Source organism: Crocodylus siamensis, chromosome 5 (genome assembly GCF_052110815.1).
Source record: "Crocodylus siamensis isolate JL-2025a chromosome 5, ASM5211081v1, whole genome shotgun sequence".
Taxonomy (NCBI): domain Eukaryota; kingdom Metazoa; phylum Chordata; order Crocodylia; family Crocodylidae; genus Crocodylus; species Crocodylus siamensis.
This window is the reverse complement of record NC_143399.1, coordinates 121198131-121213031: the sequence shown is the minus strand read 5'-3', so window position 1 is coordinate 121213031 and position 14901 is coordinate 121198131. Positions and strand designations below refer to the sequence as shown.

Genomic DNA, 14901 nt, shown 5'->3' with positions numbered 1-14901 from the left:
TTCCCAGCCCTGCTCCTTCCAAGTCAGTGAATTAGTATTTTGGGTAGACCACATCAGAATACTCTGTTGACACCAGTAGCTTTTCAATCACTTTTAATTTACGTAACATTCACAGCATTTTCCATAACATGCTAATAGGAGAGCTGACACTTCTAGTTAATATTAATAGCTCATTAAAAGAACTATCTAATTTTGCACAAAACAGCAGATATTAAAAGAATATAGCTCCAAAACCAGTAACCCATTTTTCTTGGAAGTCAATCCTCTAACGATGTATATTATAATGCAAGTTACTAGTCACTGCAAATTTGTTTTTTAAAATTAATGTATGTAAAGATTCCATTTAAACTTCAATAAATTATTTACATTGCTCATCCAACTGAGTCAAATTGATAAATTATTTGCATGATATTTTTTCTCATTAGCAGATTTTTTTTTTTTTTATTGCATACCTTCCCCTTCTTCTCTATCCACTGAAAAATCCTAGTTTCACTTTAAGCTACCTCTCTGGCTTGCAAATATGTGAAATAACATAAATTTTCAAACCTGAGTGCAACCATTCTCCCTTCCCCTTTGTTATCAAAGTAATTTGGAGAAAAATGAAAACTTTTGTAGCCCTGGAATCTCTGATCAGGACCTCAGCTGCAAAGTTGAGGCACAACCCAAGTAATATGAACTTAAAATCAAGAACAATGTTAACAGGTCCCTCACGCTAGCATAACCCTAACACTCTCCACACAAAGAGGCATCATTATCAAGCTAATAACTTGGCAGACCATTTATTAATTACCTAGCAAAAACCTAATTAAAAAAGTTTCAGGGAAATCCAGCTCAATTGCAAAAACAACAAGATACAGAAATAGATTCTCTTTCTTAAAGTGAAATTTAAGGAGTGAGAAATTCTGATTCAGACTTTCTTCTCCACAGTTTATGAACAGCCAAGAGTCAGTTTACTTTGTTCTCTATTTTTAAGGCCTCATCAAATATGACAGCCCTAACATGAAGCTCCAGATGCTACAAAATAACATTAAGCCCGCCAGTGCTACTACATTGTACCTAGGATTTTTTTTTCAGTGAAACAAACCTGTTCTATCTTAAAATGCAACATACTTGATCATTATCATGGTGGAGAAAAATGAAGAGAGATGTATTTCATACATGCAATTTAAGAAATAACAGAAGTTAAAAAAAAGTTAGTGCTTCAAGACTGCAGCAAAAATACATTGCAGCAAAAGTAGTTTTTTCTCCTGAGAATTAAATACCATTTTAGATATACTGTTTACTCATCATATCATGGAAAGAATAAATAGTAGCCTGTCTACTTGAGAAGAAAAAGCTCATAATACCCCATATCATATGTGAGGATATGAAATAAGAGGGCAAATTGTAGTGTAGTTAGAAAGAAATCTCTGCTACAAATTGCATGAAGTGTTGACACAAATAACTAGTGCCATCTCCCCAGAAAGTCTCTATGAAGATGTGCTCCCTCTACTGATTTATAACTATGCATTTCAGACATTTTAATTTAAACAGCTGGAAAATATTAATCTTATTTAAAGGGACAGAGGAAAACTGGCCAATTTAGGAAGCAGACACAATAAGCAAGACAGTCTTTTTTTTTTTCCTTTTTCTCTTCACAAACAATATAAAAACAAAAAGAACAAACAAACAACACATCCAAGGCCTCACTGCAAATCCCTACCACCAATTCCATACAAACAGTATCAAGATGCCTGTTAAGGAACATGCCACACAAAGCAAACTGTTTGGGTGACAAGTTACGATTAGCAGATTAAGGGCTCAAGGGGCATCAAAAGCTGCGTAAAATGAAAAGTTCCCAGCTTCACAGGATCTTTCCAAAGAGAAATTGAGACAACGGGACAGTAGTGCAAAGCTACAGAAATGCCATACTGGGTTGTGAGCAGCCAGGTTTTGGACCATTGAAGGATCGAAGCACTAACCAAGATCAGAAGGAGCAGCAGAAACCAGAGCCAAGATGGGTCAGGAAGCCAGCAGGTCAGTCCAAGAGCAGGGTCTAGGAACAAACCAAGTATGGGTTGGATGATGCAAGGTGGATAAAAAAACTGGCTGATTCTCTGGGCTCAAAGGGCAGTAATCGATGGTACAATGGCTAGTTGGCAGCTGGTATCAAGTAGAGTGCCCCAGGGGTCAGTCAGTCGTGGGCTCAGTTTTGTTCACTGTGTTCATCAGCAACCTGGAAAATGGGATGGAGTGCACTCTAAGTATAACACCAAGCTGGAGGGAGTAGTAGGGCTACTGAAGTGTAGGGCTAGGATTCAAAGAGACCTAGACAAACTGGAAGATTGAACCAAAAGAAATCTCATGAGGTTCAATAAAGACAAGTGCAAAGTCCTGCGCTTAGGATGGAACAATCCCATGCACCAGTGCAGCCTGGGGACTGTGGCTAAGCAACAGGTCTGCAGAAAAGGACCGGGGGGGGGGGGGGGGGGGGGGGGGGGGGTCACTGTGGACAAAAACCTGAATATAAGCCAGTATGCCCTTGTTACAAAGAAGGGTTACAGCACACTGGGCTGCATCAGTAGGAGTGCTGCCAGCAGATTGAAGAAAGTGATTTTTCCCCTCTTCAGATGTAGCCTCACCAGTGCTGGAGTACTGTAACCAGTTTTGGGTCCCCCACTGAAGAAATTATGTGAACAAATTGGAGCAAGTCCAGCAGAGGGCAACAAAAATGGTTAGATGGCCAAGGCACATGACTTCTGAAGAGAGGCCAAGGGAACTGGGCTGAGTCTGGAGAAGAGAAGACTGAGGGAGATTTCACAGCAACCTTCAACTTCTTGTCTATTTGTATCTTCCAGAAATGGATGGAGCTAGATTGTTCTCAGTGGTGGCAGATGACAGAACAAGGAGCAATGGTCTCAAGTTACAGTAACTCTCAGTAGAAGGACAGCAAAAGTACTGGAACAGGTTACTCAGAGAGGTTTTTAACATCCAGCTACAAAACCTCTGTCTGAGATGATCTAGTTGGGGATAGTCCTGCTTCGAGCAGGGGGCTCGATTAGATGACCTCATGAGATCCCTTCCAACCCTAACTTTCTATGGTTCTATGATTAATATTATCACAACTGAGCTGAGATTTTTAGCTAGAACTAGAAACAATCTTTGAAACAGAGTAAAACAGGGATGGGCAATTATTTGGGTTAGGAGGGAAATATAAGGAGTTTTGGTGAGATGCTGGGGGAGGAGTGCGTGTGGGGAAGTGTGGGGAGATGCCAATTGATCCTATCCAGCCCACCAGCCACCACTGGAAGCCTGAAGAGGGAGGCTGTGTCCTATGCCACTCCACTCCACCCTGCTGCAACGGGGCTAGGCTGGGCTGGGCAGCATGCAGACTCCCTGACATCCAAAACCCTAGTTAAGAACAGTATGTTCTACTGCACCAGTATCTGGAAGAGGCAGTTTTAACTCATTATAGCTTCCATTTCTGCACTCTCCTAACAATCTAAATCATAGCTATATTTTAACTTAACCCTAGATCAGTGATTCTCAACCAAGATGCTGCAGCACTTTGTGGTGCTGCGAGATCCTTTTAAGGATGCCATGCAAATATTACCACTAGCAGTCTGATCTGTTATGGCCTTTCCAAGTATTTTGTAATAAAAGACTTACTCTGTTATTTGTCCACAGTCAAAAAATAAATGAAAGCTAAGAGCTGGCATTTTCTGATGGGTGCCACGAAGCTAAAAAGATTAAGAACCACTGCTGAAGGTTGTGAAATTAGTATATTATACTATATAATCACCTGACACTGTCAAATGTATCAGTTTCACATCCTAAAATGATTTACTTTGTTAAAATTGTTTGATGGCATTTTTTTCATATGATAGTAGTATCATTAGTAGCAAAACTACTACTTCTTTTGAACTGTTCACCCACAGCTCAAAGCCACCTATGATAGCACAAGCGCAACTTTCCCTTTAAAAGTGCAGCTGCCAAAACAGAAATGAACAAAAGTTGCGTTTTCACCACATGTTAATAAAGAACTGACGTAATATAATATTTAGCCATGAGGCACCTTTACACAAACTTACCTCAGATTCATCTGTAGATTCTTCCATAGAAACAGGTTCCTGAAAATGACATAAGAGTAAAATGAAGATAAAAAATTAAACGTATACATACATACTGTGAATGTACATATGTACAAATGGTTAAGTACCATTTTTGTCTTGAAAGTTTTTAGAGGCAAAAGATAAACAGAGTTTGGAGTAATTATGACTATTAAAGATGGTAATCCTTTCTTTCTCTCTTGTACCTGCATACCCATTTTGTTTTTAGGGCCTCTAATCTAGCACCACACTGACACTCAGTGGCACCAGTTGGCAATGGTGCTATTATTGGCTTCATTTAAGCAAATGGCAACCAAAAGCACATCCTTCTACCAGTGTGCATCATCTAGGCAAGGCCAGGTACCTGTGAAATTTCTCTGTCTCTCTCGGGCTGTCAAACAATTTCCTGCATCTTGGAACCTGGGACAGAGCTGTATTCTCCAGTTATCCATGAGCCAGACTTTGTGCTCATGGATAGCGTAGCCACTAGTCAGCTATTAAATCCACTGTCTTATTTAAATGAACTAGTTTTAAACCGTTTCCCATAGAATTCCAGCAAGGAGAAAATGTAACAACTTTCCTTCTCTCTCTCCAAGCCCTCCACCTTCAGACTGAATGCTTTATTCAAACCTTCAAAGAAACTGTGCCTTTAAAACACTGTCGTCTGGCAAGACAATGAATCTTACTGTCCTACAAAAAAAATTGAGTCTACTCTTGCTAATCTCTCACCTGTCCACTGGTAAAATCTGCTGATGCAAAGCCTCCTCAAAGAGGTCAGCAAAATGAAGATTTACTTAACGTATTTATAGTTATCAATAGCAATAAAAGGTTACAACTAATATGCTGACAGTGAACGTAAGCATTTTAACAGAAGCACATGATATAAACAAAGAACGAACGTGAGAGAAGAAGGCATTTCAAATCTTATGAAGTAATATTTTGACAATAAGATAAATAGGTGCAACATGTCACATGAAAAGAGAGAGAGAGAGAGAGAGAGAGAGAGAGAGAGGGGGAGAGAGAGAAAAAGTTACAGACAGCCAAAAGATAAATGGAATGGAAAGAAAATCTAATACTGATCATTACCAGTGTCATCTTTAGTTTGCTGGTCACATTTATTTATTTGCTCCCTGTTTATAAAGCGCTCTTATTGTATGTAACCTTTAAGCAAAAAGTAAATGCCTTCTCTATACTAGTGGCTGATCATCTTTAGTAACCAGCCAAAACAGTCGGGGGGAGGCACAGCATTGCCATTTGCGGCTCCACGCACAGCATTACCATGCTGAACAGCCTCAGCTTCCCCAAGCTTTAAAGACTGAAGCCAGACCCTTCTCCAAGATGCAGCCCTAAAATGAGAAATAGCTGCTTCTTCTCTATTTATGTCATGACCTAGGAAAAGGAAAGACAAGTATGCTAGAAAATGGGGAAGAGCAGAAAGGAGATTTAATACTAGTGTTCTTCCAAGCAGAGGTTTTAATCTTTCTTTTTCTCGTGGCTTCGAATCTCCTACAAATGGCATAGAAAGATCAGTTCAGTAAGTACCATTTTGAGAATCCCAATACATTTCTTTGCAAAACATACAGGGGAATTATAGGTTGTAGCCATATTAGTCTAAGGACAAAGACATACAAGGTTCTTTAGGTATATCTAATATCTTTTATTAAACCAACTAAAATAGTTGGAAAAAAGTCTTCTTTACAAGCTTTTGGGTATAAATACCCTTCATCAGGTTGTTCATTCCATCCAGGAAGACCACACACCAACTGCGGATGCTTCCTCAGCCTGATGAAGGGTATTTGTACCTGAAAGCTTGCGAATTAGATATTTTCCAACTATTTGAGTTAATCTAATAAAAGAAATCAGTTTTACCCAAAGAACTTTGCAGAATATGGCTACTATTAAAAAAAAGTTTACTTGAATTGAATTAAGCCTAAAATTTAGTTACCAGGGGCTTTCCTTAAATTTGAATGGTTTACAGTATAGTTATACAAGCAACCTCTTCTAGGAGATGTGCAGAGGGTTTATTTGTTCACTTGTTTTCATCAGCATAGCTAGAGCCATTGCCCAGATGGAAGAACCAATGCTAGAAGAAGGTTACACGTCACCATAACTGAACCTATATTAATGTTTTTGCTGGCACACTGCAAACAGTAAGAAACGTATTTGTTCCACCCTCATAACACAACTCAAGTGCAATGGAAAATAAAAGGGAGCATATAGCACCATACCTGGAGTCATAGCCCACCACCGTTATTAGAGTAAGAAGAGCCCCAAGTCCATAGATTCATGGATTAGGGTCAGAAGGGACCTCGGCAGTCATTGAGCCCAACCCCATGCCGTGGGCAGCAAAGAGTGCTGGGGTCAGATGACCCCAGCCAGATGCTTGTTCAGTCTCCTCTTAAAGACCTCCCAGGTAGGGGAGAGCACCACCTCCCTTGGAAGCCCATTCCGGACTCTGGCAACCTTTACCGTAAAGAAGCTCTTCCTGATGTCTTACTTAAACTGCTCTCTGTCAGTTTGTGGCCATTGTTCCTAGCTACTCCAAAGGATGCTGCGGTAAACAGAGCATCTCCTATCCTCGTTGACCCCTGCCCTCCCCCCCCAGATGAATTTGTAGATGGCCACAAGATCATCATGACCTGTTCTACACAAGCAGATCCCTGTGGACCCACAGAGATTAATTTAAATCTATGTGGACCAACCAGTAGACCATATCCAGCCCCACAGGGGTTAACTGCAGCCTTCCACCTCCTCCCCTGCATTGCTGTTCTGTTGCTACTGGGAGTGAGGGAGTGGTGTCCAGGCTCCACATCCCTCCTCCTGCTTTCCTTCCCTGCCTCTAGGGGACAAAACAGCCTACAGGGCTAAGAGCACCTGTGTCCAGGGACAGGTAGGGGGAAACAGATCAGAAGGCCCCAGAGACCAAAGCTGGACAGCCCTGATTTAAAATAAGTGAGGTTCCATGAAGGCCCAAGGATCCATCTGATGAGAACAGGTTAGAAGATCTGGGCCCAAAAAATCAAGATATATAAAAAAATCACAAGGTATTTCAGAAGATGACTCATGCTACACCCAGAAAACTTATTACTATCAAAGGTGTATCCACTGTACTTCAACAGATATTTAGATACCACTGAAGGGTGCTGTTAACAACACCTTTTGAAGAAAAGAATACTGTAGTTCATTAAAGGAAATGCCATATAAAAATGAGAAAGGAAAGCTTGGTTAGAAAATGCCCACACGGTAGGAATTTAGTGGCCATCTTAGGCATTTAGAATTGACAGGTATCCTGCTAACTCACTATGCTAGCAAGCTACCTTGAAAAGCGTTCTGCCTGATTTCTCCCATTCCCACAGGTAACACTGGAATAGTAACTGCAGTCATGACTACTGCAGGGTTTTCTTGGCTTTTTCTTTAAAAAAAAGAAAAAAGAAAAGAAAAGAAACATGAACCAAGAGGATTAGTCCACTTTTTTAAAAAACAGTCTCCTAACTCTAAAAAAGAAAATCCCAGGTGAGTGATTAGTAGGTCACTAAAATCCCAGCAGTGGAAAAATCACTATCGAGAGACCTGTCACATTCTGGGGGCACCAGGGGGGGGGGGGGAATAAATAAATAAATCAGCAGTGGCATTACTATATACTTCAGTTGGTTGGCAAATGCCATTACTCTATAAGCCTAAAGAGTGGAAAAATGGAACACTGATGAGAAAGCTGGGGGAATTTTTAAAAAAGTGTCTGACTAGCATAATCTCTCACTTGGCAAGCCTGATTCTGCATCTCGCTAAGTGAAGTATTAGCCCAATAGTTCAGTACTGTAAGAAGGCTCTCTCCTTAGAATAAAGCAGATGTCCTCAGCTATCTTTTGGCCCATAAATTTAGACTTGTAGGGAAGGAGAACCACAAAATCTAAATTCCTTTTTAAAAAGCCCCAACAATGCATGTACAACTGAGTTTATAGTTTCCTTCAAGGATGGAGAAGTTCAAGCACAAATTACCACATGCTCTGTTCTTGTTCATGAACGGAAAAGGAACAATTCTGGAATCCCACCCATGGAGAAAGTGAAATGCAAATAAAGGTTGATATTTAATCCAACCATTTTAATAAAGCTAAGGCGTTCTACCTTGACTTCTTTTGAAGTCTGCCAGAATTAGTGGTGTTTGGCACAGAGAGAACAACCCAAAGAGACTGTTTCTATCAGTAAATATGTAGCACTATATCAGCAGCACACAGCTGATACACAACCAATCATGTAAACATTAAGACTAACTTTTCCATGTTCAGGGATTCAACAACAGTAGCAAAAAGAGACTGCTCCCATGATGAATTATATTTTTTCAAAGCAGGAGGAGGGATGTGGAGCCTAGAGACCACTCCTCCCTCACCCCCAGTAGCAACAGAAGAGCAATGAGGGCAAGAAGCCAATTTTCTAAAGTCGTTTAATGCAAAGCTTCTAAAAGCTCCTATAGTTCAACTAAGAAGCTTGCCTAGATCTATTTTATTTTATTCTAAGCGTTCCTAGAACTGCCTTATTCTAATATGAGAAATACCTAATCCCAAATCATGTATCCTAGCAAGATCCCCCCCTTTTTTTGTTGAAAATTGTCATTTGTCACTACTGCATTAAAACAGTCCAGAGTACTCCAATTTTGTCCGTCTATCAGCCCATTCCCTCCACCCTCTGCACAAATTCTTTTGTGCAGCCCCGGTATAAATCTCTCTCACCTTCCAAATAATGGTTGCTTTCATAATCAATTCAGATGGACTCTTCTCTCCCTCAAACTCTTTTGTCCTTGATTTTCCTTTGAGATGTGGAGGCATGCAGTCAATTGCTAATATTTGCCTCAAACTCATTAATGGATTTGGTGCCTAGATTTCAAAGGTCCTGACTTAAACCACTGTAGGAAGTGTTTATTTAAAACTGAAGTAACTGGTTATTGAGGCTAGGAGTACTTAAATATATCAATCCCATATACTGCTTGCTGACAGCAGGCCAGAGAAAATGTTCAAAGATTCAGAGATGTTTGGGGCTGGAAGGGACCTCACGAGATCATCGGATCCAGGCCCCCTGCACTTGGTTGCGTATGAAATTTCACTGATTTCAAAAGGAGCCTATACAAGTACTGGCATGTTGGATAATCTAGTCCAATATCCTGTCTCTGACGGAGGTCCACCATTATAACAAATAGGCCTGTCTCTGACAGTGGCCAACAAGATCCTTCAGTGTAGACATGCATTATTTTCTGTCTCACATTTGGTCTCAACTTGATCTCCAACAAACAAAATCTCTCTCTCAAAAAAAAAAAAAAAAAAAAAAAAAGTGTCACTTCTGGGAATTCTGGACAGTCTTGTTATCTATAAGAGAGTGTCCAGTCCTCCCTGAATCTTGCCCAGTTGTAAAATGGACAGGAAGCTTGCAACTTCAGGTAATAATGATGAAAGTCACTAAAAGATTTGTGATGTCTCATCTTTCCCTCAAAAATAAATTGCTTTAAAGATATCATTCACAATTAAAAGGAACAGAAACCTAGTATACACTATTGAGTATCCTTGTAGGATTTGGGGGGGGGGGGGGGGAGGAGGGCGGGAGGATGTCAGTAGACCCACTACAGGAGGGACCATCCTACAGGATTCTTTCTATATATACTAGGAATTTCAAGAAAAGGTTCTTCATTCATAGCACAGAAACTAGCTATAAAACACTGTAAGTCACGTAAAAGAAATACCCAACATAATATTTAAAAAACAACCCCAAAGCGGGAGTCAGAAACAATGTTTAATTAAATGTGTAAGAAAAGCTAATTTAATTTCCTAATTAGACATTACCCAAGTTTTTACTTGCACTCAAAGTCAATATTAACAAGCCGAGTACCAAGAAATTCGCTGAAAGGGCATGACAATTGAAAGCATGGGATTTTGATATTTAACATCCCTGACATCATGCATCTGTCAATCTACAGCCTATAAAAAAGTATTAGGTGTAACATCTTTTTATTCTCCTGTGCAATATGAAGTTTCATTTCCAACTGGGAGAAATATTGCAATCTGTGCATTCGCCTTTGCCTGAGGAAGGGTGACTGAGCCCAAAAGCTTGCAAATAAATACAAAAATGTATTTTTTGCAATTATTTACTTGGTGTAATACAAGATATCACCTCTGCCAAAAGTTTTGCATAAGCTACGTTGATGCACTAGCAAAAACAAACTGCCCAAAACAGGTGCATTCTGATTCCAGCACAGAACTGCTGCCCAAATTTCACCTCATGTAATTGTTTGGGGCACCAAAAAAAAAAAAAAAAAAAAAAAAAGGCCTTGGGGTACCACTGAAAAGCTGAATGGAAACATCTGCAAGAGATCAACAGGCTTCCAGCCTCAGCTTGCACTGCTTCCCCATGCAAAGCACAGATGTAGAGTTGCAACTGACCAGCTTCTACTTTTTTGTTGTTGTCCCTGCGCCCCTGCTTCAGTGATCAAAGCCCCTGTGTCCTAAGAACAACCCCCCTTCCTCTCTCCACTGCTAGGCCTGCTCCCCCACTCCTGCTACCATTGCTCCCACCAATCTGCCCAGCCCCTGTCACTCCTCCCCTCACCCCCTTAACTCAGCCTCATGCTGCTGCTGCCCCCCCAGCCCTGCTCCTCCCCTCTCCCGCTGCATCAGTGGCCAGAAGCATCAGGTTTCCTTCTCCCCATCCCCAGAGCTGCCCCTCAGCATGCAGCAAGCACTGGGCCTCTCACTATTCTGCTCCCAGCCTCACTACATTGGCCCAGCCTTTACCTTCTCCTCTGCTTCCGCCATGGTGCAGCCGACAAAAGTCATGTGAGCATCCCAGGAAGTCCAAGAGCCGCGGGGCAGTCTGGGTAATGTAGTTTTCCCACTGCTGCTGGGCTACAGCCTCTCTACAGCTGTGGCACATTCGTCGGACGATTAAGCAGATTTCCAGGGCAATGGGAGGTTTAGTGCATGGTTTTGTCCCACTCATGGAGAGGTAAATGGAACATGACCCCCTCCAAATGACTCCTGAACATTCACAAAGCAGATTCTCCTATAAGTCATGCCTTTAAAAAGAATGATCAAAGACTCAAATCAATTGGAGCTGTCCGTTTTCTTTGAGCCTATAGGGTGCACTTTGGACAGGGTTTCAGGCTTTTTTCCCCCTCTACCGTAGGGTCTAGAATAGTGTAAGAGTGATGTTGTAGCTGTGATGGCCCAGAAATTATGCAAGAGCTAAGGATTTCTTGGGGTGATTTCTTTTCTTGGGCCAATGATGTAGTTGGGATAAAGTTAGACAAGCTTTTGAATGAGGTCTAGAAACATCTCTTTTTTATGAGCTGAGTTCCCTATAGGCAGTGCAGTAGCTAGGACTTCAAGAGAAAATCATCACTTATCATAGACTCTGGAAAAAAAGGATAAGAGTTAGCAATGCTGGAATCTTGCCTTAGTTCAGCTGGCTTGAAAAATTAGTCCAATTGAATGGAAATGTAGTAGCCCCAATAGGAGTTGGTTTGTTCCAGTTCTGCTTCTTGCCTTGCTGTTAAAAAGTCATTACAGCTCTTTGCATTAGTTTGCAAATATTCAAGAGAAAGGATCCTTTATAGTCTTTGCAAAATACTCATCAGCTAGCAGGTAGATCCACTAATCAGAGCTCCTGCAGTCCCTTATTCAATACAAATGTACCAGATTTGTCAACACTGTGACTGTCTGTGAAAATTGTGGAAGAGCAGGGGAATTAGAACAGAAAAACCAACAAAACAACCCATGACTTCTTTCTCATGAGCTGGGGGATCCAGCTTTAAATTATTATTTTTTTCCAGTTTTGCCTTTGACAATAATACTATGTTTGCAGGATCTGAACTGGTATCTATATTTGTTGCAGTAACTGAGGCTTCAAAGTGAAACAATTCCATGAACAAAATACTAGAACCTCCTCTAGTTTAACATTTAGTTGTGGGTTTACTTCTAATGTTTTATGCACCTTAAGTCAAAAGTCATTGAATTACAACCATGTGTTACTGTACTGTGTTGTTAACCACCCAGCTCCTGTAATTTTAGAGCTACTGTGAAGAAATACAGCAGTAGTTACCATTTTAGTGTTACTATTAAGAACTTTGTATCTTCAATTTCTAATTCATTCTTCACTGGAGAGGCAAACAAAAGAGAAGTGTTAAGTACAGGAAGAGAAAGTCTGTCTTGGAGTTTGACCTCCCCCCCCCCTTTTTTTTTTGAGTGGGATAATACCATGGGGGTATTAATCCCGGGAGCAAACTGATCAGCAATGGAGTTTTGCTGGCAGTTTTGGCTACACAGGCCTTGAGTGGCCACAGGGATATTAATCTCTGGAACAGACTGACGGGGAATGATGGGTCCTGGCCCCCCTCTCTGATTTGTAACCATAGTGTTTCAGCAGAGTGGTATAGCTGTGATGAGCTAAAAAGGCTCTTTCACCTTTAGGTCCTTGAATTCTTCAGTATACCTGGCTTCACTATCTAGTTCCTTTAACCTCTCAAACTCCAGCCTTTCGAAACTGCTAGTTAGCAACCAATTGCTTTTATTCTATTTATCCAGGCTGCAGCCATAGGCCTGGGCCCTTTTTGCTGTTTCATAACTATTGTGTTTTAGCTTAGCTGTGTGACTGAACCCCAGCCATATGTTTGTCTGACAGATTTAGGCCAGGGTGAAGCCCGGCATGACTTCAGCCAGGGTGAGATGTGGAACTTCTTGTTGTTGATCCAGGCCTGAGTTCAATATAGACCTGGTTGACTTTTGCTGCCCAGTTCAGGCCCAGCGAGATGGGCCTGGGCCTCCTTTTGTCCCTTTTGTAGTTTATGTCCCAGTCAAGCAGTGCAGTTGGGTACTAATAGCTCAAGACGAAGCCAAGATAGGCCTGACTTTTCCTATGAGTTCTTTTGGAGTTTTCTGCCCAGCAGGACTGGGATTGGGACTAGGACTTTTGGAGTGTGGTATGATGACAAAAGTCACGGTTAACCCCTCAAAGTCACCATGTGGGAGTGGAGTTTGGAGCTTTACCACTTCTTCAGGAGCAACGGAGCCCTTTGCAATAGCAGAAGGACCCACAATCTCAAGTAGCTCCCTGCAGCACAGTGAACCCAAGGAGCAGCTTATAGGACTCTCCTGTGTGGGCCTCCCTCCCCAGCCCACTGCTGAAGGGCAGGTTTAGGGATACAGGCTCCCAGAACTACCTTTGGGGAACTCCAAATCCCAGACTGTGTGGGCATGGGTGAAGCCTCCCTGAGAGGGTGCCACCTATAGAGTTTGTTTTGTATTTAATAGTGTTTAAAATAATATTTAGTGTTCTGGGGCAGGGGATTGTTTTTATTTTTTGTAATAAATTTGGATTTCTGTGTTTAATTGTTTATGAGGAGGTGGGGGTGTCTATGGGATGCCCCAGCAAATTCAGTTTTCCCAGATTTCTGGGTGAGGGCTTGAGCCACTCGTATAATTTATGGGGTATCCAAAATGTGAACCTAGCCCTTCTTGCTGCCAGCCACTAACTCTGTTACGGATGATTGTTACAAAATTCCACTCTGTTGCTGCTCTGGAACTTTTCAGCAACTGTAGACACTAAACTCTAAACTGTAGACGACTACTCTAAAAAAACCGGCCTTAAATCACTCATTAAAGGAGTCTCTCCATTAGCAATATAGATGTAGGATGCACAGTTTTATAATTCTGTTACTGTACAGGACAGGGCAGTAGTACAAAAAAACACTAGTCAGTTGATTATAGTGCACAGTATTAACCCTTTGAAAAAGCAAGCGATTTAGAACAAACAGCAAGAAAAGTGAAAGCATCTCCACCAGTGTTCAGTAATTTACATATAATCAGGATTAAATTTGCAGTCCTCTAATGGTTCTTCATATGTCATTTTATACTGTTAATTCTCTATGTTCTGTGTGCATTGCTGGCATTTTAGTCTTCTTCTCGTCCCGTATTCCTTTTCATAGATTTCATAGATTTCATAGACATTAGGGCTGGAAGGGACCTCGGGAGATCATCGAGTCCAGCCCCCTGCCCAAAGGGCAGGAAGTCAGCTGGGGTCATAGGATCCCAGCAAGATAAGCATCCAATTTACTCTTGAAGGTGTTCAATGTAGGCGCTTGAACCACCTCTGCTGGCAGACTGTTCCAGACCTTGGGGGCTCGGACAGTAAAGAAATTCTTCCTTATGTCCAGCCTGAAACGGTCTTGCAGGAGTTTGTGACCGTTCGACCTCGTCATCCCATGGGGCGCTCTGGTGAACAGATGTTCCCCCAGATCCTGGTGGTCACCCCTGATAAACTTATAGGTGGCCATCAGATCACCCCTGAGCCTGTGCTTTTCCAGGCTAAAGAGTCCCATGGCTCTCAGCCTGTCATCGTAAGATCTGTTTTCCTGACCTCCGATCATGCGCGTGGCTCTCCTCTGGACTCTCTCAAGCTTCTCCACATCCTTTTTCAATTGTGGAGCCCAAAACTGGACGCAGTACTCCAGCTGCGGCCTCACCAAGGCCGAGTACAAGGGGAGAATGACGTCCCGGGATTTGCTCGAGAAGCATCTATGGATGCACGCCAGCATTTTGGTCGCTTTACTAGCCGCAGCATCGCATTGCAGGCTCATGTTCATCTTGTGGTCAATGATGACCCCCAAGTCTTTTTCTTCTGTAGTGCTAACCAACGTAGCACTGCCAAGCCTATAAGGGTGCTGCAGGTTTTTCCTCCCAAGGTGGAGAACCTTGCATTTAATCGGTGTTAAACACCATCAGGTTCTCGTCTGCCCATTTGCTGAGCTTGTCCAGGTCAGCCTGGATCATCCGCCTGT

General features: G+C 41.8%; 1 protein-coding gene across 2 annotated transcripts in view; it reads right to left on the bottom strand.

The window, feature by feature from the left end:
- The window catches only part of VPS41 (VPS41 subunit of HOPS complex), a 160037-nt gene extending 149129 nt beyond the window's left edge, over positions 1 to 10908 (bottom strand). Inside the window, exons 1-2 of one of the 2 annotated variants that reach the window (XM_090050094.1) lie at positions 10862 to 10908; positions 4071 to 4109 (exon numbers count right to left, since the gene is read on the bottom strand). In XM_090050094.1, the coding sequence (XP_089906220.1) occupies positions 4071 to 4109; positions 10862 to 10903 (81 nt within the window). In that variant the 5' untranslated portion in view covers positions 10904 to 10908. Of the gene's footprint in view, positions 1 to 1961; positions 2036 to 4070; positions 4110 to 10861 lie in introns of those variants that run through there. The other variant, XM_090050095.1, reaches the window with a different exon arrangement.
- Positions 10909 to 14901: the final 3993 nt, after the last annotated feature.